Below are 23421 nucleotides of genomic sequence, written 5' to 3'. Positions count from 1 at the left end.
GCTGTACCAGCCCATTGCCAAGTCATTATCATTGCAACAGCTATGCAGGTGTTGGCTGGACATCTGAGTGGACAATGGGGAATAGAATAGAATAGAATAGAATAGAATAGAATAGAATAGAATAGAATAGAATAGGGACTGCAGATGAAAATTAGTTCTAAGCTATATCTGGTACAATACATCAAATGGTAACATTTATGTTTAACATTGTACATAAACGAATAGAATAGAACACTTGGAAAATAGATCAATGAGGCTATAAGAGTAAGAGAGCCAAATAAAAATGTCAATCTTTGTAGAAGTGAGTAGAATATAATATAATAGAAAATCTCAGTGTCCGTGTACTGGCTTGAGAAAACAGAATTTCCATGTTCTGAAGGGGAAAACAGATCGAAATGTGTGTGTGTGTTTGTGTGTGTGTGTGTGTGTGTGTGTGTCGGGGGGAATGAAGTGAAAAAGATGAGACAGTACTGTAGTCCCGGAAGAGGGTGGTGGTGTAGTTATGGAATAAAGAAGATAGGGGGAATGGGAAAAGAGAGAAAACCTTTTTTTTATTATCATTTTGTATTATTTTGAAAGTCAATTTCCCTTGTGGAAAGTCGAGGCCGTTGCCATGCAGCATGCAGTCAGGCTGCCAGGATCCTCCACTGTGGGTTTTCATCTGCGGTGATACAGTCACACTCAGAGTGTCGACAAGGGGAAAGAGCAGTTGTTTACAGCTTAACAACAACATCAAGCTCCGTCCCTATCAATTACACTGCCTCCCCCTCCTCCTCTTTGGCACCCATTTCTCCTCCCACACCTCTACTTCTCTCCTCTCCACCTCATCTTTCTGCACTTCCCTCCCCCCATCCACTTCACTCCTCCAGCTCCTCCTCCACCCCACACTCCTCGTTCCATCCATCTTCCTTCTGATCTTCCTGGTCAGCTTCTCCTCCTCCTCCTCCTTCTTCCTCCCTTTCATCCAGCCTCATCCTCTCCCTTCCTTACTTCTACTCTTATTCCCTTTCTTCTCCTCCCCTTCCCCCTCGCTTTCCCCAGTTACTTCCCTTTCCTCCTACTACTACTTTTTCTCCTGCTCTCCCTTTTCTTTGTCCTCCCTCTACCTATTCACCACCTCCTCTTCTCCCGCTTTTCTCCCCCATTTCCCTAGCCTTGTTAGGGCCGGTCACGCATGCTTGCCTCCTTGATTAACTAACAACCCAAAGGATGTAACACAGAATAGTGTCTGCTCTCCCCGCGAGAGGCATCGATTTGCTGGCAGGCAGCACCCACACAGACGGCTGGCACATCGAAATGAGTTTGAGAGCAGAACTGGATAAACGAATAACTGTGCCGTGAGGTGAAACCCTTCCAGCTCCAAATTATCAGCCTATCAGGAATCGAGAAAAAGCGTTCAGTGTTTTTGGCTTGACGGCCATGTAAAGCTAAAGCGTGGGTTTTGAACTGATTAAATGTTCATGGAAATTAACACAAATTAGGATAGTGTAAAACTTTTCATTCACGCCTAAAAGGGAGAAAAGCATCAAAAATTGAAGTCGTAAATGACGTAGCAGCAGCAGCAATAATGTCAAGGTGGTGATGAAGCTGAGGAACAGGAGTCTTCATCGTTCATCTTCTCCCACTGAGCGTATAGACAGATGACAGAGAGCGAGGACATCTGTTCTTTTATGGAGCTGACAGGGACACGGGGCTATCTGCTTCCAAATTTTAAACATGGCAGAAAAAAGCTGTGTGTGTGCATGTGTGTCTGTGTGTGTGTCTGTGTGTGTGTCTGTGTGTGTGTCTGTGCTTCCTCAGTCAAAGTGTTGATTTGTATAACACTCCAGCAGGCACATCACACTGTCTTTGAAGGCAGAAGGACAGATAAACCATTTACTATGCAGCGATAAATTCAGAGAATACAGTCAGACTCATGTCTTCTGATGATTTCCCCCACTGAGAGGCAATAAATTCGTACATTACTTTTTCAGTTTCTGCCACTATTATATTCCATCTCTATTGCTCTTAATCAGTACATCAGTATTCCTAAAGTGCAAGACAATTTAAAAAAAAAGTGCTTTACCAAAAAAGTGCTTTACCAAACTGATTTTCTGTGATAAATCACCACACCTAATTACCTAGCGCCGTTATGCTTGCTATGAGTGGGACTAAACCTTTGCTTATCAACCATGTAAAGATGTAAATGTATGGAATATCAAGGAAATATTAAACTAACTTCATTAAAATCCAATGAAATCTGCCTACGATCAATCAGAAATTGCATGTGACTTGGAGTTTTATGTCTCTTGGTTTGTCAGCACATTAATCAAGATACAAACCGCACAACTAACTAAGCCAAACCCACAACAGCTTGTGGGTCAGTGCCTCTCACCCATCCAGCTTCAGCGCTCTCTAACGGAGCCCGTCTTGGAATGTAGACGGTCACACGTAGGAGCTTATAGACACCTGACCTGATTTTCCGATAGAGGACTCAACCCCCACATCACTGCATATACACCCCATACAGCTAGTTTGACCTGCTTCATGTCACACTAAAAATGAGAAGGGGGCATATGACCTGTAACCCTCTGACACAGTGATGTTTTGACCGTAAAAACCACCTTCAGCACGATGGATGGATGGATGGATGGATGAAAGAAAGAAAGAAAGACAAGTCATTCCCCTCTCTCTCTTTCTCCCAATTTTTTCTCCCTGTCTCTTTCTACTGTGGCCTATTCAAAAAAAGGCTAATTCCCCTCTCTCTCTTTCTCCCAATTTTTTCTCCCTGTCTCTTTCTACTGTGGCCTATTCAAAAAAAGGCTAAATGTCCAAAAGAATCTTAAAAATAGAAAGAAAGAAAATGAGTGAATGATTAAATGAGTGATTCAATGGCCTATAGAAGTCCTGCTTGGGTAGAAATGATTTAATCTGAACAGGGGAGGTGAACACGCGCCCCCGAGCAAAACACTAAGCATCAAAAAGCTATTCACTGTCCACCAGAGCAAGACTATGGTCGTTCAGTATTTGTGTGAGTTCACTGCTGAAAACAAGAATATATTCTTAGTCAGTGTTCCTGGTTATATACAGGCAAAACATAGTCTTGTTTATTTATATAGCTCTTTATCACAGTCAAGTCTCAAAGGGCTTTACATACCATCACATACCATACTACATCATACACATACACCCTATACATCATATACATCCTATACTAGATCATATACATTCTTCATATACAACAGTGGTGGCTGGTATGATGCCGTGTTAATACTGTAACATCAGAAGCAATGCTCAGCAAATGTTCAGCAAATTAACACTATCCCTATGAGCAGTAATTTACAGTCCAATGTAATGCTAAAATTTAGTTTAGTCTTTAAAATGCAATTTGCCTGAGTACACTGCACCCTCAAGAAATGAGTGGATATTGGATTAATGTACACTTGCAGGAAGCACAGCCAACAGATTAACCAAATGCGATTAGCTAAAATCAGACTAATAAAAATCCTGATTAGCCGCTCATACGCTATTAGTTGGTGTGAAAATAAAAATAAATTGGTACTTTGGGTTTGTTGTCCAATGGTTTTGACCTCCAAATTTTATTTGACTCTGTCCCCATATAGTGAGAAACTAATGCTGTGTCTACTTTTAATGGTAATACCGTAGGTAGTTGGCATTATATCCACTTAGATTTTACACCAATCCAGCAAAAAGCAAATTGTTCCAGATTATCTGTTTGAACAGGAGGAGAAGAATTCTACATCTGCTTGGTCTGAGTGCTTTTGTTGAGAGTCCACTGCATCAGAATTGCCAAGTATTTTCTCCAATTGATCATAGATGCTTTCAAAATACCTAGACAAGTCTGCCCTTTAATCATTACTCCTCTAAAATGATGCACTGTAATACTTTTCACAGAAAACAGACGACAGGGTATAGGTCAACATGTAAATGGTTTTGATTTCCTATTTTGGGAAGTGTAAAAAAAACACACACACACAAAAAAACAAAAAACAGTCATACACAGTTGCTCAATAGGTCTTGGGAAGAGCAGCATCATGACTCCCAGTCCCCTGACAAACAAAGGGGTTTATACACAATAGGAAAAGGTCAGTGGAGGTCAGGTACTGTTTGATGGTCTTCCTCAGTATCTGTTCTTGTCCATTGTCCAAGCTCCAAGATGCATTGCGAGAAAGACACATCACATCCAAACTAGCTGGCATGAATAAACATCACTGTGGAGTATAGGTACAGAGCTGGGAATCTATTGAAACAGCTGGGAAAAACAGACAGCTATGCGTCTTAATTGATCGTGCAGTGTCAAGCACACAGCCCATCTCAAAGTGTGAGAATGTTCTCTGTGCTTGTCTTCTTGAGAAGTTTGTTCTCCCCAAGACAACTTGGTGAGAACGTTCTCCACAAGGACACAAGTGTGGACTTGGATCTTGGTACTGAATCAGCTCAAAGCAAAGCCCCCTCCCCGCTTGCCATGTGCGGCATGGTGAAATTACAACCCAACGACATCTAATGCAAGTCATCTTTCTTCTTGAAGGAGTTGAACAGCTTGCCAGATTGTTTAATCAGTGAGTGTTGATGCTTATTGAAGGCTAGCTAAGCAGACTCCATTGAAGCGAAAATCCAGGAATGGGGGAGTGGGGCCATTTTGGCAGGAAGATGACACACAAAAGTCAGCATACACACATAAAAAAGTCACAAACAGTCACATGGTGCATTCATGATGATGATATATAGACCTAATTAATATGTTTGTTTAATGTGATCTAAGCTTTCTGGCTCCATCGTTGATCACCTGCCTTAATCAATTCAATTCAATTTAATTCAATTCAATTCAATTCAATTCAATTCAATTCAATTCAATTCAATTCAATTCAATTCAATTCAATTCAATTCAATTCAATTCAATTCAATTCAAGGGGGCTTCATTGGCATAACATACAACAATATTTCCAATCTCTTCTATGGAGAAGTAAGTACAGTAACATTAGGCTACTTGGCTTAAATTGGTAGACATGACTTGAAAAATGATTTTTGCAGCATCATGACAAAGTTTGTTAGCGACCAGGTAAAAGAGGACTGAAGAGTCTCAGATTTACCTGTATGTGGTTCTTGAATGTCACGGTGTCGTGACGACCGCACCACGGTAAAAACAGACACGCTCTCGGCCTGGCCTGGTTTCAGGAGTGTCCAGATGGGTAGGAGAGCCGGTGAGCCAGCCTCCCTGTGGAGCTCCAGAGATCCAGCACACCCTGTGTGTGAGAGCGGGAGAGAGAAAACAATAAAGAGAGTAGGTGTGTGAGAAAGAAATGGAGAGAGACTTTTTGTGATGGTCTATAGGAAAGAGCGAGACGCGTGTGTGTGAGTGTGTTTGTGTCATATTCATGTGTCACACACCCAGCCCAACTAGCACCGGCTGTCGTCTATCAGGGGACTGTCTGGGACTGTCCTCTCCTCTCCAGTATTACTTTTCATTTCCCTTAACTTTTTCTCTCCTGTTATCCTCTTCTCCTTTCTTGCTTCCCATTTGACTTACGTATCTTCAGTATAAAATGAAAAGCACAAAGCTGAGAAGTACAGGTAAACATTTAGCAGCAGTAGTAGTGAAAGTGGTAGTCGTTTTGTAATTCGCTGTCATCCAATTGTAATGAGAATCAATTCTCTTGCAATTAATGATTCTAACATCAATAAAAACCAAAGCCAAAAGTTATAGACTCACAACTCATTAAGCTATTTAAGTATTTAACAGATTGTCCAGCGAAGGGATTCAAAAAGTTCAGGTAGTCAGATTTATGGGGTGTTGAGCTCCTCCCTCCTTTCCATCTGAGAAGTTTGGGGAATTTTGGCAACTTTGGCGCTCGGCTTGACTATGAATCATTATGTTTTTCTATGATAGTGCCTGGCAAAAATGCAACGTCACATCACATCTGCCACTGTGGAGCGCTGAGCTCCTAAATCTTCTCAGGGAGACTATAACTAGAATGAATAAAAGACACTGCAGCTGCAAAGGCCACCACTCAAAGATGTGACAAGAGAGAGAGAGAGACAGAGAGAGAGAGATGTCAAAGTCTCAGAGAGAGAAAAGGAATGTCAAAAAAATATACCGGGAAAGACAAAGAAATGAAGGGGGAGACAGAGATAGGGAAACATAAAGAAGATGAAAGCTCTGCTGAGTTCAAACAAACAAACTCCCAGCTTGCCCTCAAATCTCCTGTTACCATGGTGATTCAGCTGCCGACGCAATGTCCCCTGGGACTCTGTCCTGAAAACACAGGGGGAGAGAGAGAGAGTAAGAGAAGTAAGAGAGAGAGAGAGAGAGAGAGAGAGAGAGTCTGAGAGAGATATTCCAAGGACAAGGACAAAATAACACTGGTGTGCTGGACAAGTGATGTACTGCAGAGTATGTACAATGTGCACAATCCCATTCATGAAACCACCGTACATCTAACCAGTCTCAGTCAAGCCTTACAAAGCTTTACAGCAATACAGTATGTGCATAAATTTAATAGTGCCAAACTTCAGAGTGCAAGTTCTGGGTGTCAGTCACAGCCATTTGCTTTTATAAACTACATCTCTGCTGTCAGATGAAAACCAGTATCAGATGAACGCCCGTTGATTTTTAATCTTCTTCTATAATGTTTTGCAGCATCATGTACTTTGCTCAACCCATGAAGAACTACAGTATCAAAAACTTCATTCCCAGTAATAACACAAACTTCCCCAGAGTTGGAATTATTTTGGTTTCATATAAGATGCAGCGATGCTCTATGTTAAACACTGATTTTGTTTCTTGAACACCGATTAACACATGAAATGGGTTTGCTAGTATTGAACCCTAATCATGCACATGATATATTTCTGATAACACCTCTACTGTGATTTGAAATATTTACACAGTTACCCACAGATCTTAACAGTTCTCACTTTTAGCTCTTCTTCTATATTTATAGACTTTGAGACTCATTTCCTGCTGCTAGGCTGTGTGTCTCTTATTGTACATTAGGGCATAGATTGGCAGAGCTAAAGCAAAACACAAAACCTGTCAGGCTACTGTGTTGCTGTTGCTGAGCTGCTGATATGAATTATCCACTAACAAAATGGGATATTAGTGTTTTCATCCGTTAACAAGCCAGAAAATCCACAATAATCCTATAATTTTTCATTGTGGAAGGAGAATTTGTGTTAATCTGTACATCAGATGTATTATGCGCACTATAGAGTGATGCATGAGTTATGTTCCCTGTGAATATGAATCCCATATGAATATGCATTGTGAGCACATTATGAAATATGTACCACCCAAATGGACAGCGTTTTATCTTCCATTCAGCCAATTAACAGAAATCAGAAATAATGTCACATGATAATACTGTCAAATTGACAGTATTATTGTGACATAAATATGTTATACCGTATATATTTGTCTTAGATGCAATCCATGGACACTAACTTCTCTCTCTCTCTCTCTCTCTCTCTCTCTCTCTCTCTCTCGCTCTCCCCACAGCGGTTTCATTCATGAGACACAGCGCTTCAGCCTTTGGATTTGCCGTGAGTTTGTGTCTCCCTTCTTCCCTCCATTTGCATTGATCAATTAGTCATAACTTTGGTCTCTGTGATTTATTAATGATCGCGGAAACCAAAGTGCTATTGGTCCCTTTGTCTCCTAGGTAACAAGGCAGAGGAAAAGGGGCTGGGCATACCGAGAGCTCAGACTGAATGTCAAAAGTCCATTTTGTGTTTCCCTAAGCAGACCTAGAGGCTTTGTTTCAACAAAATCAAACATTTTATCACTAGGATCAACTATGCCCAACCGTTTGAACGCCGCCTATACCTGTAAAGGACTAAAATCAGCAGATATGTGAATATGTGCATAACATTGACCTAGGAATCAGATAGTTTTGTTGTTTTGCTGACATCAAAGTTACTTAAGGGGATGATTAAGACTCAGAGGAGTCCTGCATACATATTGAGTAGTTCAGCTGTAGTTCCAACTGTTTTTAATATTTTTGATGCATGGATATACGTACATTCAAATATGCTCAAAGAAATATGAAACCAAAATCCACACAAGGCCATAATGTACAGTTTGTACACTCTAATTTATATGTTAATATATGTAATATATCACAATTGTCGTATGTAAACCTCGTAACTCATGTTTTCACTTACATTAAATGATGTCCACTATGGGTTGAGAAAAATTCTCTGACCTCTTGGACTTATGAAACCCTTTCAAAACTCACTGGATAATGTGAAAAAAATGTATCATCATTAGCTCAAAACAAGCCTGTTTTTCTTTCCTGAAGTTCCTAAAAAGTTAACACTTTGGAGATACAAGGTTTTCACACAACATTATTATGTCGATTATGCGCTTATGCTGTTTTATACTCATGTCACTACATACCAATGTTATACTAATACCATTTAAAATAATGTCCACAATAAATTGATGCTTATTTGTTTCATTATGTTAATGCAATTAACTGGTCATCAGTCTGGACAAGATCTGGTTTCATTTTCTCCCTCAGTCCCCTGCTATTTTTTGGAGAATGAACTGAAGAGAGAGGATGTGAAAGAAAAAAAATAGGCTTAATAACAGTGAAATGAACATTAAAACACCCACACCTCGGGCCAATGAGGGGAAACTCGATTAGCATAATGTGATTAAAATAGTTTAAAACCATAATCTGCAGCCCTAGCTATCTCGTAGGATCAGGTCATTATTAAAGAATGGATTTTAATTAGCAAGTGCTTGGCTGTCTATGACAGTTTTAATAAAGTAATAAGAAGACAGGCTGCAATACAATGGGGCTAGATCATAGCCAAGGATCATCACTAGTGTTGAAAGATTTTTGGAAATTAACTTCTAGCTTTTACAGGTATGTGACTTGAAAATTAATCCCATAATGATCATGCTCATATTTTATGATACAGCTCCAGGGGATATCTTAAAACACTTTCTCATATCTTCTTTGGGATAAATTAACTGAAAAATGCAGTGCAAAGTAATATATCATGTTTATAATAATGTTCATCACCTCGATCCCCTGAGACAATTAAACATCAACATCAATCTCTTGGTCGTGCAAAAAAGTCCTTACAGCAAAATTCCTAGTACAATGGAGCTCACTGAATCGCTTTAGAAGAGCAAACCCTGTAGCCTATATCTTGCACTTCAGCTCGCCTTAACCAAATCTTCAGAACCATTGAGAGGATTTAAATAATTGATACAGGAATGATTAAGTGCGCAAAAGATCAAGTGCCTCTCTGCTGTATTCTCTTCGTTCAAACACGACTAAAGAGATTATTCAGTGGGATTTTCAACACACCCATGTAATTTGAGAGAACACACACCTGGTGTTAATTGCTTTTAACATAACATGCTCTACTGAATTTCCAACACCCATTGAAGATATGTTCATAGAAATACTTGTGTCGTCACAAACTACACTCAGTGATCATTGTTATGTCTTGTTTTGTATTTACTATTCAGAACTTGATGTGTTGCCCCTATGCACATAATTGCTGTTTGAAACATGTTGTCTTTCTTTACACCTAACATTGTGTGTGTTACTTCAACACAGCAACTTCTGTAGTAACTTACTATCTAACCGCAGACCCGACACCCCTTTCCTCCGTTCTTTTCTCTCCTCTTCTGCTTGGTTCCTGTTCCTGCTGCAGTTCGATGCCACGCTGGACGTCCTGTCATCCATCATCGTCCTCTGGCGCTATAGCAATGCAGCAGCTGTGCACTCCGCGCACAGAGAGTACATGTGAGTACAAAGCACTGTGCCAAGTTTAATTAATGTTTGATTTATGATCTACATCAATCTACATGGTGTTATGTCATTTGGGCTTCCTTACTCTACCTGCATCAAATCAATCTATCTATCTATCTATCTATCTATATGTAGGTGTGTCTGTTTGCTTTCTCTTAAGGCACCTAATTAATGGATATCTAATGCTAATTCATATTTTGTTGAGTATGTTTTTATTCCCGTCAATGTCAATGGAGTGCAGTCACAGCCTTCAAGGTATTCACAACGTTTAGGCCAATTTTAGCCATGATTTGTCAATCAGGGCTTATTTTCGAGTCTGAGTTGAGAATGGAGAGTCAGCACAGATGATCTCGTGCTGCATGAGCTAAGGACTTTGTTCTCTTCCTTCCCGATCCAGTTGGGGCCATCATCAATATTTCAAGATTTTTACAACTAGAATCTGGACAAGTCCTGACGTATTCCTGTAGTATAAACTAGTCAAAGACCCAAATCTGGGAGCTGAGCACAAGAAAAGGAAAAACAATATGGGAAGTGTGGAAAAATGCTCCACCACCATGGTTGATTTGCTTCTCTTTTGCAATATTGCGACAACACCTGTTTTTGAGATTGGTTGGCTTGGTACATTGTGTAGCAGTGATTCCCAAATCCAACTCGTCAAGTGTGTCCATTTCTATGACACGCGACTCAAAAACAAACATGTCTTTACGGGTCTGATGTCCCATCTTTTCAGTCTGGTCAGTCGTGTCCCCAGCCTTAGTCCACAAATCTTAGAATAAAATGACTGAAAAGTGATTTCAAAAATTAGCTTTCTTCGTTTGGGGGTGAGAAGAGGTTGGAACAATGCATTCCTAACTGAATAAACCGTCACTGAGGTCACTGTACCGTTAATCACTGTTCATCTTGTCTCTCAAGCCTGTTGACCCATCAGTTTCCAGGCCAGGTTCAGCTGAGTTCGCCAAGTAGCTGTCAGGTTGCGCAGAGCCTGGTTCCTGTTCGTCTTACAACAGTATCTCTGCTTAGCTCAGAGGTGTCGCAAGTGATGAAACACCCAGCTGCCTGTCTGCCATCCATCAACACACAGTAACAGACACACACACACTCACACAAACACACATACACACATGCCTGCATGCGTGGATGTTCACACATGCACAAGCACACAAAAATTTTGTTTTCTAGGACATACTATGTAGTTTCACACACAGACACACATACAAACTGACACAAACACACACACACTCTAATTCACACACACACACACACACACACACACACACACACACACACACACACCTTTGTATTGTTCCACCCCCATGTTCCGTTTTCTGTCTGTCTACAGCAAAGTGTATGTGAGATGGATGATAGCAGGGACATACACCAGACTTAAGACCAGTTGATGGGGGACGGCTTGTGCAATTGGGGACAAAAGCCGTGTTCCCAATTGGTAAAAAGCTGATTTTTGGGTCAGTGGTTAAGGTTAGGGTTAGGTTAAGGTTAGAGTAAGGGTTAGGTTTAGGCAAGTAGTGGTTATGGTTATGGTTAGGGTAAGTCTCCAGGAAATGAATGTAAGTCTATGTAAATACCACAAAAGTGACATAAGTAAGACTGTGTGTGTGTGTGTGTGTGTGTGTGTGCGTGTGTGTGTCTTGCTTGCTTGTGGAGGAGGGGATAGTTTTAGATTGAGTGGCGACTGGTAGCGTATAAGAATAGAATAGAATAGGACAGGATAGATGGATGAAGACATTTTCATTTTCACCCTTGGCTCTTTCGTTTCAGGTTACAGTAAATGGAAAGACTGATGGATTGACTGTTAAACAGAGACAGGCGAAGAGAGACAGACAAATAGAGGGATATTTTCACCGCTTTTTTCAGCAAGGGTGGGGATGGAGGGATGGAGGGATAAATTGACTTGTGAGAAGATGGATAGATGGAAAGTGGAGGAGCCATGGAGGGAGAGAGACACATGCCACATGCATATCTAGATTTATACTAGATAACAGTGTTTTTCATTTCATGCTGTCTTAAATTTTGCTATGGTTCCTGTTTTAGTCTCATTTCTGTCTTTGGTGCAAGCTGCAGCACTAAAACGCTTCCAATTTGTAACTGGAATTGGGTACAGAACAGCACTAATTCTAAACTGAAGCCATTTTTGAGTGCGTTCTGAATCGAGACATTTGTCAAATATATGCACATTTTAAAGTTTCTTTTTCTCACATTGTTGCTGCAGCTTTGTTGTGACTCACCACTGCTAAAATCAGTAACACAGTCACACCGCTCTACTGTGTCCGTAGAGGTATTGTGTCTTTATCCTGTAGTGAGATACATGGAAGACAGATGCTCTCATCCAGGCCTGGTGGATGTGTCAAAGGAAGAGATAAACGATCCAGCTATAGAGAGGCATTGAGTAGCCACATCTTATTCTGGAGCTGCCAGCGCAGGGGAGTGGAAAGCTAAAGTCTGCCGTAACTCTCATGAATTAAACGACTGCAGCCCTCTGTGCCTGCACAGCTTTCACTGCTCTTTGAATAGGAGAAAATATTTCCTGCTGCCTGCTTACGTCTGCTCAAACACTTGCATACTGCATAAAACTCATTGATGTATGCATGCGTACTGTATATGCAAGCACCATGCACAGCTTTTCTCTTTAGCTTTGCTGAAGAGGATGAACATATTGGGGGTGATTTGAAAACTGTGATTTGAAAGCTTTAGCTCCATTTGTGCTGGAAGAATAACAAGAACTCCTCCTGTTTTGTACCATAAAGCGTTCTCCCTTTGTGCTGTAAATTAATCCAGCAGATTTCCCGCAAAATATGGCCCAGCGGCATAATGCAGCGTCACTCTTCTCTGCAATGGTCTTGTTTGTTTACAATTATTATCCTCATGTCTCAAAACTAATGTGGTAATGATTTATCACATTTAAATATGTGTTTGAATGACTCCAGCAAAACAGCTGGAGCTCCTTAAAGCAGTATTCTTCCTGCTTTTGCTTGAAAATTAAAAATTTAATCCACTCGAGGCCCATTATTGACAGAAGTTTGAGGTGTAACAAGACAAGTCAGGGGTTAGAAAGAAAAGAGTCTATGTTTCCAATAAAATGTTAGATTCTTTCATCTCTTGCATTATAGTATTACAACTGAAGTGGTTGTTTGTCCTTTGGGCATATTGCTGCTGTTCTGTACTGTATTGCTGATGTTCCAAAGTCTTCCAAAGGCCATAACACAGCCTTGACCTACCAGATCAAATATTCAATCAATTATGCACTTCAGTCATTCTTTTTGAGTTCTTGTTGCATCATTTAATTATATTGCATAATAAAATCCTTATAGAAGCTTTATTCCTCAACCTTTGGAAACTTAAAGATAGTTCACCCCAAAATAGAAATTCATTCATCATCTGCTCACCCCCATGTCAGTCAAAACTCCATTGAAGTTGGTGTGAAAACTAAATGCAGAGAGAGTTTGCCACTGTAGTTCCATCTCAGCCTTCTTCCAAACTATTGAAGTGAACAGAGCCATCTTTTACAGCTCCAAGAGAATGCATAATATGTCTGTCAAATTTCTTCAAACAGCTCAAAGTATAATATTTTGCAGCCAAATGATTGCACTCTGGGTCAAAAAACCCAGTATTTACCTCATTATTTCTTATATATTCCTCAACAGCAATGCTTTGTTCTATGCAGCAGACTGTGCTTGTTACTGTGCTAGCACGCACCGCCCCAAAACGTCCACTATAGGCTGTAAACAGTCTTCTGACTTATGCCAAACACTTGGATTATGCTGCTCGAGATGTTTGGAGAAATTTGATAAACATTTTATGCATTTTTGCTCTTTTCACTTTGATAGTTTGGGAGAGGGCTGAGATGGACGTACAGGTGCGAACTCGCTCTGTGGTTTGTTTTCATATGAACTTCAGGGGAGTTTTGACTGAGTTCAGTGTAGTTTTGGGTGAGTAGTTAGGGTTAATGACTGAATTTTCATTTTGGGGTGAACTATTGCTTTAATATTTCTTGGAGCTGGGCAAAAGCCATTTGTTTCTCTCCAGACTGCCAAAGGCCACAACCAGCAGGTCATCTATAACTGTTTATGTCAGGTTACTTTGTTTGGCTCTGCTCTGGAGCGGGGTAAACTGATAAAATGTCTTGATGCAAAGCCAAGAGAAACCAAAGAACAGAAGGAAAGGACGACATTTGCAAAATGAACAAATGTCTCAGAGCGCTGCATGGCAGCTTCTTTAGTTGATGACTTTAGTTGAACTTTCCTTAACGTTTTAATGGTTTAGCACCTAGATCATATTTAGACAGGTACGTAACCTAACTTCTAACGTTCTACTTTGTGTGTGTGTGTGTGTGTCTGTGTGTCTGTCTGTCTGTCTGTCTGCAGAGCATGTGTGATCCTTGGAATTGTATTCGTGCTCTCCTCCATATGCATCCTTGGAAAGGCCATCCATGACCTGGCTACTAGGCTGCTACCTGAAGTGGTAAGACCACACACACACACACACACACACACACACACACACACACACACAAACTTGTATGATGTATTCATGTCCCAATCAATACATGCAGGGGTGCACGCAATAAAGATAAAATAAGATTAGAATTTGCAAGATCTGGCAGTTCCAGCTGTATACACACACACACAAACACACACACACACACGACTCTGATCACAGCATGCCAGGTACCTTTTTATAGCCCTCTGATTTAGTTCTAGTGACGTCAGTGCCTGATTCTTTCTCTCCCTCCCTCTCCCTCTTTCTCTGTCTCAAACACTTAAACACACACACACACACACACACATACACACACTCTCTCTTTTTGACTGTCTACATCACTTCACCCCCACCTTTCTCTAGAGGTGTTAAGACTATGAAACAGGTCCCAGAATAGTCTCATCTTTCTGTTGCTGGAGTGCAGCCCAGCTCTTCCTTCGTCTCATTTAGGGAGCGAGTGCCCTTCCTCTCCTTTGCAGTCCTGTGGTTTGAACCCTCTCATTTGGTTTGTAAATGATTTAACCCCCAGCATCTGTCCGCTTCACTAACCAAGTTTCCTCTTAAGTATCATGATCAATGCTCATACTCTTCACCTGCTGATTGATATGCTTCCAGTGAGTTGTAGCTTGTTATGTCATGTGTCAACCCGGTCTCACGGCAGTTTGTGAAATAGTCACGAAATTTAATCTATTGATTCGTGTACATGGACACGATTTTTCAATTTTTTTCGTGACACTCAGCACGACTTTCAAACGAATGTATTTCAATTGGAAGTATCTTTCATGCCTGCAACACATTTTTTTCTGTCAGTCGGGACTCAGGAAGTAGCGTGACATTGAAATAAAACGCTGGCCGTATACGTTTGCCTTCGATGCCAAAGACCGGGGTTTGATTCCCAGCGTGTTCAAAGTACATTTGAACCATAAGCCACATTTAAATTTATAACGAACATTTTTCTTATTTAACCATGACCAAACCATTTCTCTTACCTTAATCAAGTTGTTGTAGTTGCCTAACCATAACCGTAACACAAGTAGTTTTATTTGCCAAAACTTACGTTTTCAAATTCGTGGTGGAGGAACGTTTTTTAGGTCGTGTTCATTTCACGAAAAAAATGGCAAAATCGTGTCTATGTACACGAATCAATAGATTCAATTTTCGTGACTATTTCACGAACTATCGTGAGACCGTGTTGCATGTGTCATATACAATGTCTTAAACAATTAAAGGTGGCTTTCACAGCCATGAATTAAGCCTATTAACTGACTAAAATGATTTTGACAGTTGCTGTAAAATCTCCTCTGAAGGGTGCTTTTAGCCTTAATTTATGTCTGCCAAAACTGACTCGTTTCCATAGCAACAGGACGCCAATATCTGGCTATCAATAGACCCATGGATTAGCAAACACACACACACACACGTACAGCAACAGAATAACATTGGTTATGCTGTATCCAATGATTTTTTTGATACAGAATGAAGCACCCTCACTCTCCTGCTGAAAGAAACAGTAACAATAAGGAAGCTGGAGAAGGTGAAGAGGGAAAAGAAAAAGAGACAAGATGAGAAAGAGACAGATGAGTGGCATTGATAGACGAATACAATGAAAGAGAGCGAGATAAAAAGGGAGACAGAGAGAGAATGTGCACAAGATAAACCAAAGAAGCAGCAAACAGAAGAAGTGCACGTGTGTGTGTGTGTCTTTGTGAGTGCTTTCATGTGTGTGTTGTATGGTGTCTTGGAGGCGCCTTTGACCACGAATCAAAAGAGATTAAATGAAAGAAAGAGAGTGGAGCGAGGAGAGAGAAGCAGGTTGAGGGAGGGCAGCAGTTCGGCTGGAGCCTTGTGTTTGATGCTCCAGTGCCATTATGTTAATTAGAGCTGGGGGTGTGAGGCTCAGGGGAGCAGCCTGACACCAGCCAGGGCCTGTTACCCCTGTCTGTTTTCTCTCTCATTCTCTCTCTCCTTCACCAGTTCTCTCCCTGCTTTGTATCTTCCTATTCACCTTTTGGTCTGAATTGCTCCCTTGCCATCGATCTCCATCTTGCCTAGTACTGCTTCTCTGTCTTTTTTAATAACTTCATGGTTTTTAAACAAAACAAAACAATTACAGATTCTGTACAGTCCCATGGTGCATTCTTGGCATATAGCCTATAGACGTAATTAATTATCAGTTCATTTGAATGTGATTTCAGGCTCCCTAGTTGATCAGCTGCCTTAATCTCTTCTATGGAGAATACAGTAAAATTAGGCAACTTGGCTTGCTAGTTAACATTAGCAACTGAACCGTAGTAGACCTACTGTTCCTATGTATGTGTGAAATATGCTGATATGCTAAATATGCTACCTAGCTATATGTTTGCGAGGTGCTATCTGTACCTGTACACATATAGAAGCACTGTTTGTAAAACAATGTGCTTTCTCATGAAAGGCAAAAGTATTGTCTAACCATATCTAATTGTCTTACAATATATGTATAATATATCACTGTTTTCATTACTACTAGTTCAATTACTACTAGTCCTTGCAAACTAATAGATGAGGAAAATCGCAGCTGAGGTGTGATTATTTTTTAAGGAAAATTTTCACAGCAATACAACTTTTAATTTGTTGTATTACTGCCAAATAAAGAACAGTTGATTTGTACAAAAGGAATTTTACCACACCAAGTTTCATAGCAGCCAGGTATAGAGTACAGAAGTGAATTTTGTCCGCAGCGCCATGGCAACTGTACTGTGGTAAAAAAAAAAGTTATTGATGAAGAAAATCCAACACTGCAAATACATAAAAGTTAAATGTAGAAGTTAATAAATAAGCGCATTAAGTAGAGAGATACAAAGGTATTGCAGCAGAGATTTCAGGTATAGTAGGTATAACAATCTCACATTTAGGCACCTCAGGTTCTTAATATGTTCAATGTTATATTACCTCGTCTAGACCTTAACTTTCTTTCTCTTTGTTCTTTCTAACTTTCTGGCTCTTACCTTAGTGCAGCTAAAAATAGCAGTATCTTCTGTGAGCTTTTCAAACCCTCCATCCACTCTATTTTTAAAATGTTCACTCGTCCCCTTGTTCCACTTTGACTGCTCTTTTGTCAGTTTCTTTCTTTCTTTCGTTCCCTTTCTTTCTTTAGTTGGATTCACGCACACACACACACACACACACACACACACACACATACAACATCCACACATGCTCACACATACACACTTGCACACTTACATGCACGTATGGGCACAAACACACACATCTGAACTGAAAATACACACACACACACACACAGATCACTGCTGCTGCTCACAACACACACAAACTCTCTCTCACACACACACATCCCCTTGTAGACGTCAAGCTGGATAATAGACGTGAAGAGTGAGAGTTTAACAAGCGTCGATATAGCCAGACGGTGAAACAAGCTGAAGAATAAATCCACTTGCTCTCCTCACTCTGCTTCTTTCTCTCTCTTCTTTCTCATTCTCTTTCTATCTCTCTCACCCTCCCACCTCCAACCCTTATGTTCTCTATTTTTCCACTCTGCCCCTGTCTGTCTATCCCATTCTCACCTCTGTACTCACTCATTCTCACCCGCCCCCCCCCCCTTCTCTCTATCTCTTTGGGCCAGAAACAGGCTTGTTGTTCACTGAAGTCTTCATCAAACAGAAGTCAGAGGTGATTTATCATACCAGCAGTGATCTGTGTGTGTGTGTGTGTGTGCATTTGTTATTTACGTGTGTGTGTGTGTGTGTGTGTATGAAAGCGTGTGCGCCAGAGAGAAGGAGAGGGATATAAAGCCACAAAATAAGATCAAGGAACCTTTAAAGCACATTGTGTCAGAATGGATGGAAAATCTGCAGTCTGAATGCGATGTTCCTCACTTCATGGCTTCATCGCTGATTAGACTCTCGGCTCTCTGGTTTCTACCGGGAGATTTTCCTGTTCACACGTATTAATTGAGCTGCCTCCAGATAGCAGCGATAACGTGTGAATTTTGTGAAATGGTAGATTTTTAGCTTCAAGAATCGGGCTGTGAAACCACACGGAGAGGCGAGGACAGAGGGAGGGGGTGAAATCAGGAATCTTGATTCGCGTCACGTCCAGGTTGCCGCTCTCATGGCAAGCTGTCTGTGTCTAGTGCCTGATTAAAAACGGAGAGCTGAGATTGGCTTCCCCAGCTGCTGCGCAAGAGGGAGACAAGGGCACACACATGCACACACACACACATACGCACATTGATGCATGGAGGTATACACATATACTGTACATGCACGAGGAGACACACACACTCAAGATCACGCACACGGTGATGTACACACATAAACAGTAGCTATGCACAGACACAGACACATGCAATGTACACATACACACACGCACACATATGCACAACTGCATGCATGCAACTCTCTCTCTCTCTCTCTCTCTCTCTCTCAATTCAAATAAGGAATCACCTGTAAAGAATGAAAGGGTTCCCTCTCTTGCCTCCTCTTCTCTCCATTGACAACACATAACATGTATAGAATAGAATAGAATAGAATAGAATAGAACCAGCATTTTTGCAGAGTTAAAGCTAACCTAGAAACACACAGAATATTGGGTTTTTTGGTTTTGCTCAAAGTTTGGGATCAATTGTTAAGATACTGTACATTGATTAACTGGGTTTGCTTGGGGTTTGGAAAGTTTTATCCAAAGTAGTGTTATATAAGGTAAGGTTAAGATTTTGTTTCAGATTTTTGTTTCTCTTCCTTCCTCTCTATCCTTCCTTTTGTCTCTCTCTCTCTCTATCTCTGTCTCTCTCTCTCTCTCTCTCTCTCTCTCCCTCTCTCTCTGAACCCAATTAAAACTGGTAGCAAGGTTGAGTCTGTAGGGTTGAGTAGGTTTTTGCTGAGTCCTGGTGAGCTTTAAGTTGAAAATATACCAGACCCTCCCATCACTAACTGGCATCTCTGTGACCTTGGGCTGATGCACCAAGTCAAGCCTGTACACTATGTATTATTAATGGTAGAACTGACAAAAGCTTTCTGGGTCCTTCTGTCTGACTGATGATGCTGATGCTTCCTTTTACTCCCTGTTTAACAGCTACTCCCCATGCTTTCTCTATGTTTGTTTCTCTTTCTTTCTCTTTCTTTGTCTTTTTCTCTTTATTTCTCTCTCCAATTATCTTTAGTTGGTTTTGTCTTTCATTTGTGTGCTTTATCACAATATTACAAGGTTAATCTGTACACTTTCTTTCTTCTTTCCTGCCTTTCTTCAGGATGACTTCCTCTTCAGCGTGTCCATCGTGAGTGGGCTCATGTGTGTTGTGCTGGCTGTGCTCAAGTTCATGCTGGGAAGAGTGCTGACCAGCCGGGCGCTCATCACTGACGGTAGGGTACACACACACACACACACACACAGTCTTACTTATGTCACTTTTGAGGTATTTACATAGATTTACATTCATTTCCTGGAGACTTACCCTAACCATAACCTTAATTACTACTTGCCTAAACCTAGCCTTATCCTAACCTTAACCTAACCCTAACCTTAACCACTGACCCAAAAATCAGCTTTTTACCAATTGGGGACATGGCTTTTGTCCCCAATTGCACAAGCCGTCCCCAATCAACTGGTCTTAAGTCTGGTGTGTGTCCCTGAAAGTGACTTAAGTCATACCCACAATCACACACACACACACACACACACACACACACACACACACACACACACAGACACACACACAGACGCACACACACACACACACACACACTCTTTCTCCTACACGCACATGTGCACACTGACTCTCTTACACATGCATACACACATACTCACATATTCCTTCTTATACACATGTACAGCTGCACACACATACACACACACACACACAGATTATCCTAGGAGCCTTATTGAACCTGTACTAGTTAAATAAAAAATACAAGGAAGTGAGAGGTGAGAAATATTGGAGAACAGCAGAAAGCAGGTCCAGTTCCAGCCTGCTGTATTTTAAATAGCATGTCATAGCCATAGAGTCAACCAAATGCCATATTCCTAATTACATGCAGCTTTCCTGTTCTGTTTGTATTCAAACCCGCCTCCAACTCCCACAATATCTATGACCTATTCTTACAGTAAATGGAAACTTGAAAGCAAAGTTTTGATCAAGAATGAGCGGACATTTGAAAGTTATAAGGCTATATCATACTTGCTAATAACTCCTTGCCATACAGTACATCTAGCTTTACAGAATACTCCTTGTCTCGAGCGACACCAGCTCAGGTTGAATTATTGAGCATTTTGGCTAAACATACAGACAGTACGTTTGGGGAATAACTTGGTGGGAGATGGTGTGCTGGTGTTCAGGCCACGGTCAGCCTCACCAACAGCAGCACTGCAGTCTGCCCTCCTTTCTGGCTGCGCTGATGTTTTTGGGGCAGGGAGTGTTTGAACGACTGGGGCCGGGGCTCAGATGCACCGACAGCAAGGATGTTCCCACCAGATTAGCAGCAGCAGCAGCAGCAGCAGCAGCACCAGAGCGAGGGCTGGCTGCTTGTTCAGGGAGAGGCAGCAGAGTTGGATGTGCAACATGACTTTGGAATTAGAAGTGCTTGATACACTAAAGCCCAGACGGAGATATAACAACAGGAAAGGCGAACTGTAATGCATGAAAATAGCTGTCTTTTAGCTAACCTTGCAGCTGCCTTTTAGCTAGCTATAGAAATGCAGAAACCACGCTAACGTTACCATGAACACGCACACACACACACACACACATATACACACACACAAACGAACACGACGACCAATTCATCTCGACACAATCCAAAGAATAAAAACCAAAACCACAAAAAGGAAGGTAGGGCTTTGGATATTCTTTTCCGCTTGTGTGTGTATGTGTGCATGTAGGCGACTGTATGTGTGTGTGTTGCGGGGTAGACTGCTCACACAGCTGAAAACACACTCACAATAGGTTGTGACCCAGCGGCTGCACATAGACACATGCGCATGTATACAAACGCGCACACACACACTCTCTCACACACACACACACACACACACACACACATACACACACACACACAAACTTGTAAGATGTATTCATGTCCCAATCAATACAAACAAGGATGCACACAATAAAGATAAAATAAGAAAATTTGCAAGACCTGGCAGTTCCATACACACACACATACACACACACACACACACACACACACACACGCACACAAAGTGTACATAACCACACACACAAATATTACATGTACAGTGTACTCACACACACACACACACACACACTGCTGTCTCCAGGTCTCCAAACACACAGAGCATCAATCCAATAAACCTGAGGTTGCTGTTCTTAGAGCCTGGATTTATTTCCCTCAAGACTTCACACTGACTGCAGGCGAAACAATAGTCCACCTCTCTGCCTTACTGCTGCTTTCAGACACAGAGAGTGTAATTTAAAAAAGATTTAACATTTTTGGAAATGCTGTAAAGGATGACTCAAATAGGGTTAGGGTTAAAAATGTCAGGAATTATAACTTATAACTAAGTTATGGAATTTAGGAATCATAACTATTTTTTTGCTTGCACAAAAAACCATTAAGGAGACACATCTAGAAATATCTGTGATACCACCATAGCAACTCCCCTAACCCACATATCAGTTCCCATATTTCTATATAACTGTATAACCTGTCTGAAATGTGATTAGTTCAGTTTCCAAAGAACAAGAGAACGGCAGAAGCAACCTAAATATTCTTTATAAGGAACTGGGTGTAGACATGAATTTCAAACAAAAACATACTGTCTCAGTACTGGGTCAGCGCTGAAATGTGTAAAATTAATATTGTTAATGTAATGTCAAATTAATATTGTTAAAGTGAGTGCTTCTAACAATAATAAACTTCTTACAATGATAAAACAGTTCATTGGGCTAAAGGTATAGACTGTATTCTCTTTTTCCCTCCTGTATTTCATCCTTTAACAGTGACTGACACACATCTCTCTCTCTCACACACACACACACACACACACACACACACACACACACAGATGTTACATTTTCCCATATGCTCCTGTGTTTCAGCGTTCAACTCCCTGGTTGGCGGTATCATGGGATTCTCCATTCTGATCAGTGCCGAGGTCTTTAAGCACCATGCTGACGTCTGGTTCCTGGATGGCACCATAGGAGTTCTCATTGGACTCATCATTCTGGCATATGGGGTCAAGTAAGAAGAGACACACACATACAAATGTGCCCAAAATTTTCCCCACCTCCTTTTCCAGTGGCCCCTGTTCCAAAAGTAAATTTCCCATTCATTTTTTCTGTAGACATTTCAGAAAATCCTGATATAGAGTTTTAAGCTTTGGACTGAACCAACCAGCTACCACTTGAATAATGAGAATCATCAGAAAAAGGCATATGAGAAAACAAAACTAGTATGACTTACTATGTCATCAATTCCCTTTCTCTCATTTTCAACAGTGATTCTAAATAATATACTAATGTAATACAATAATGTAATAATTGACTTTTGCAAAAAAAACAGCAAAACCATGGTGGAGTGGTGTTTATCACCAATACAGGTTGCTAGCTGACTGACGTTACTTTACCCTGGTCTGGCTGCTGACAATGCGGAACTTTGCAGCGACGTCTCCGATTGGTGGGAACTCAGTTGAGCTTGTGAGTGGCGTAGTATTTGGCGAGGATCACAACTTCTTAACAAACTGACTGATGACTGATGACTTCTGCAGGAACATGTAGTCATTTTACAATCTGATAGCTCATCCTTATGCTGTTAAAACATTATGACTTATAATCAAATTCCATACAGAAAAAATGAATGGGAAATTACTTCTGGAACCAGACACTTCAGCAATATACATATCAGAACATGGCCCAAACAACCACCTACCGATGAACGTTTTCCTAAAATCTTTCCTAAAAGCATGCACGTTGTATATTGTTGTAATGTCTGCATAGTTGCGTGCTAATCTAATTCTAATGAGACCTTTTCTCTCCTCCCAGACTGCTGATGGACATGGTGCCCCGTGTGAGACAGACCAGGAACTACGAACGCTTTGAGTGAGACACCAGCAAGCCTATGTGACGACCAGAGGACCAGGTTTACACACACACACCTGGCTGCCTCCTGCCCTCTGCCCTCCTCTCTCTAAAATACATACA

At 41.0% G+C, this 23421-nt stretch overlaps 1 protein-coding gene across 1 annotated transcript in view; it reads left to right on the top strand.

Moving 5' to 3' along the window:
• The window catches only part of LOC139647819 (transmembrane protein 163a-like), a 63571-nt gene extending 40248 nt beyond the window's left edge, over positions 1–23323 (top strand). The window contains exons 3-8 of the mRNA XM_071523795.1: positions 7496–7539; positions 9673–9764; positions 14150–14246; positions 19513–19624; positions 22321–22462; positions 23263–23323. Of these exons, the coding sequence (XP_071379896.1) occupies positions 7496–7539; positions 9673–9764; positions 14150–14246; positions 19513–19624; positions 22321–22462; positions 23263–23323 (548 nt within the window). The remainder of the gene's footprint in view (positions 1–7495; positions 7540–9672; positions 9765–14149; positions 14247–19512; positions 19625–22320; positions 22463–23262) is intronic.
• The last annotated feature ends 98 nt before the right edge of the window (positions 23324–23421 follow it).

This window comes from Centroberyx affinis, unplaced genomic scaffold, assembly GCF_046629955.1.
Source record: "Centroberyx affinis isolate AG114_WGS23_722 - 3 ecotype Tasmania unplaced genomic scaffold, CSIRO-AGI_Caff_v1 ptg001115l_1, whole genome shotgun sequence".
In the NCBI taxonomy this organism is placed as follows: domain Eukaryota; kingdom Metazoa; phylum Chordata; class Actinopteri; order Beryciformes; family Berycidae; genus Centroberyx; species Centroberyx affinis.
This window is presented reverse-complemented; position numbering and strand designations above follow the sequence as displayed.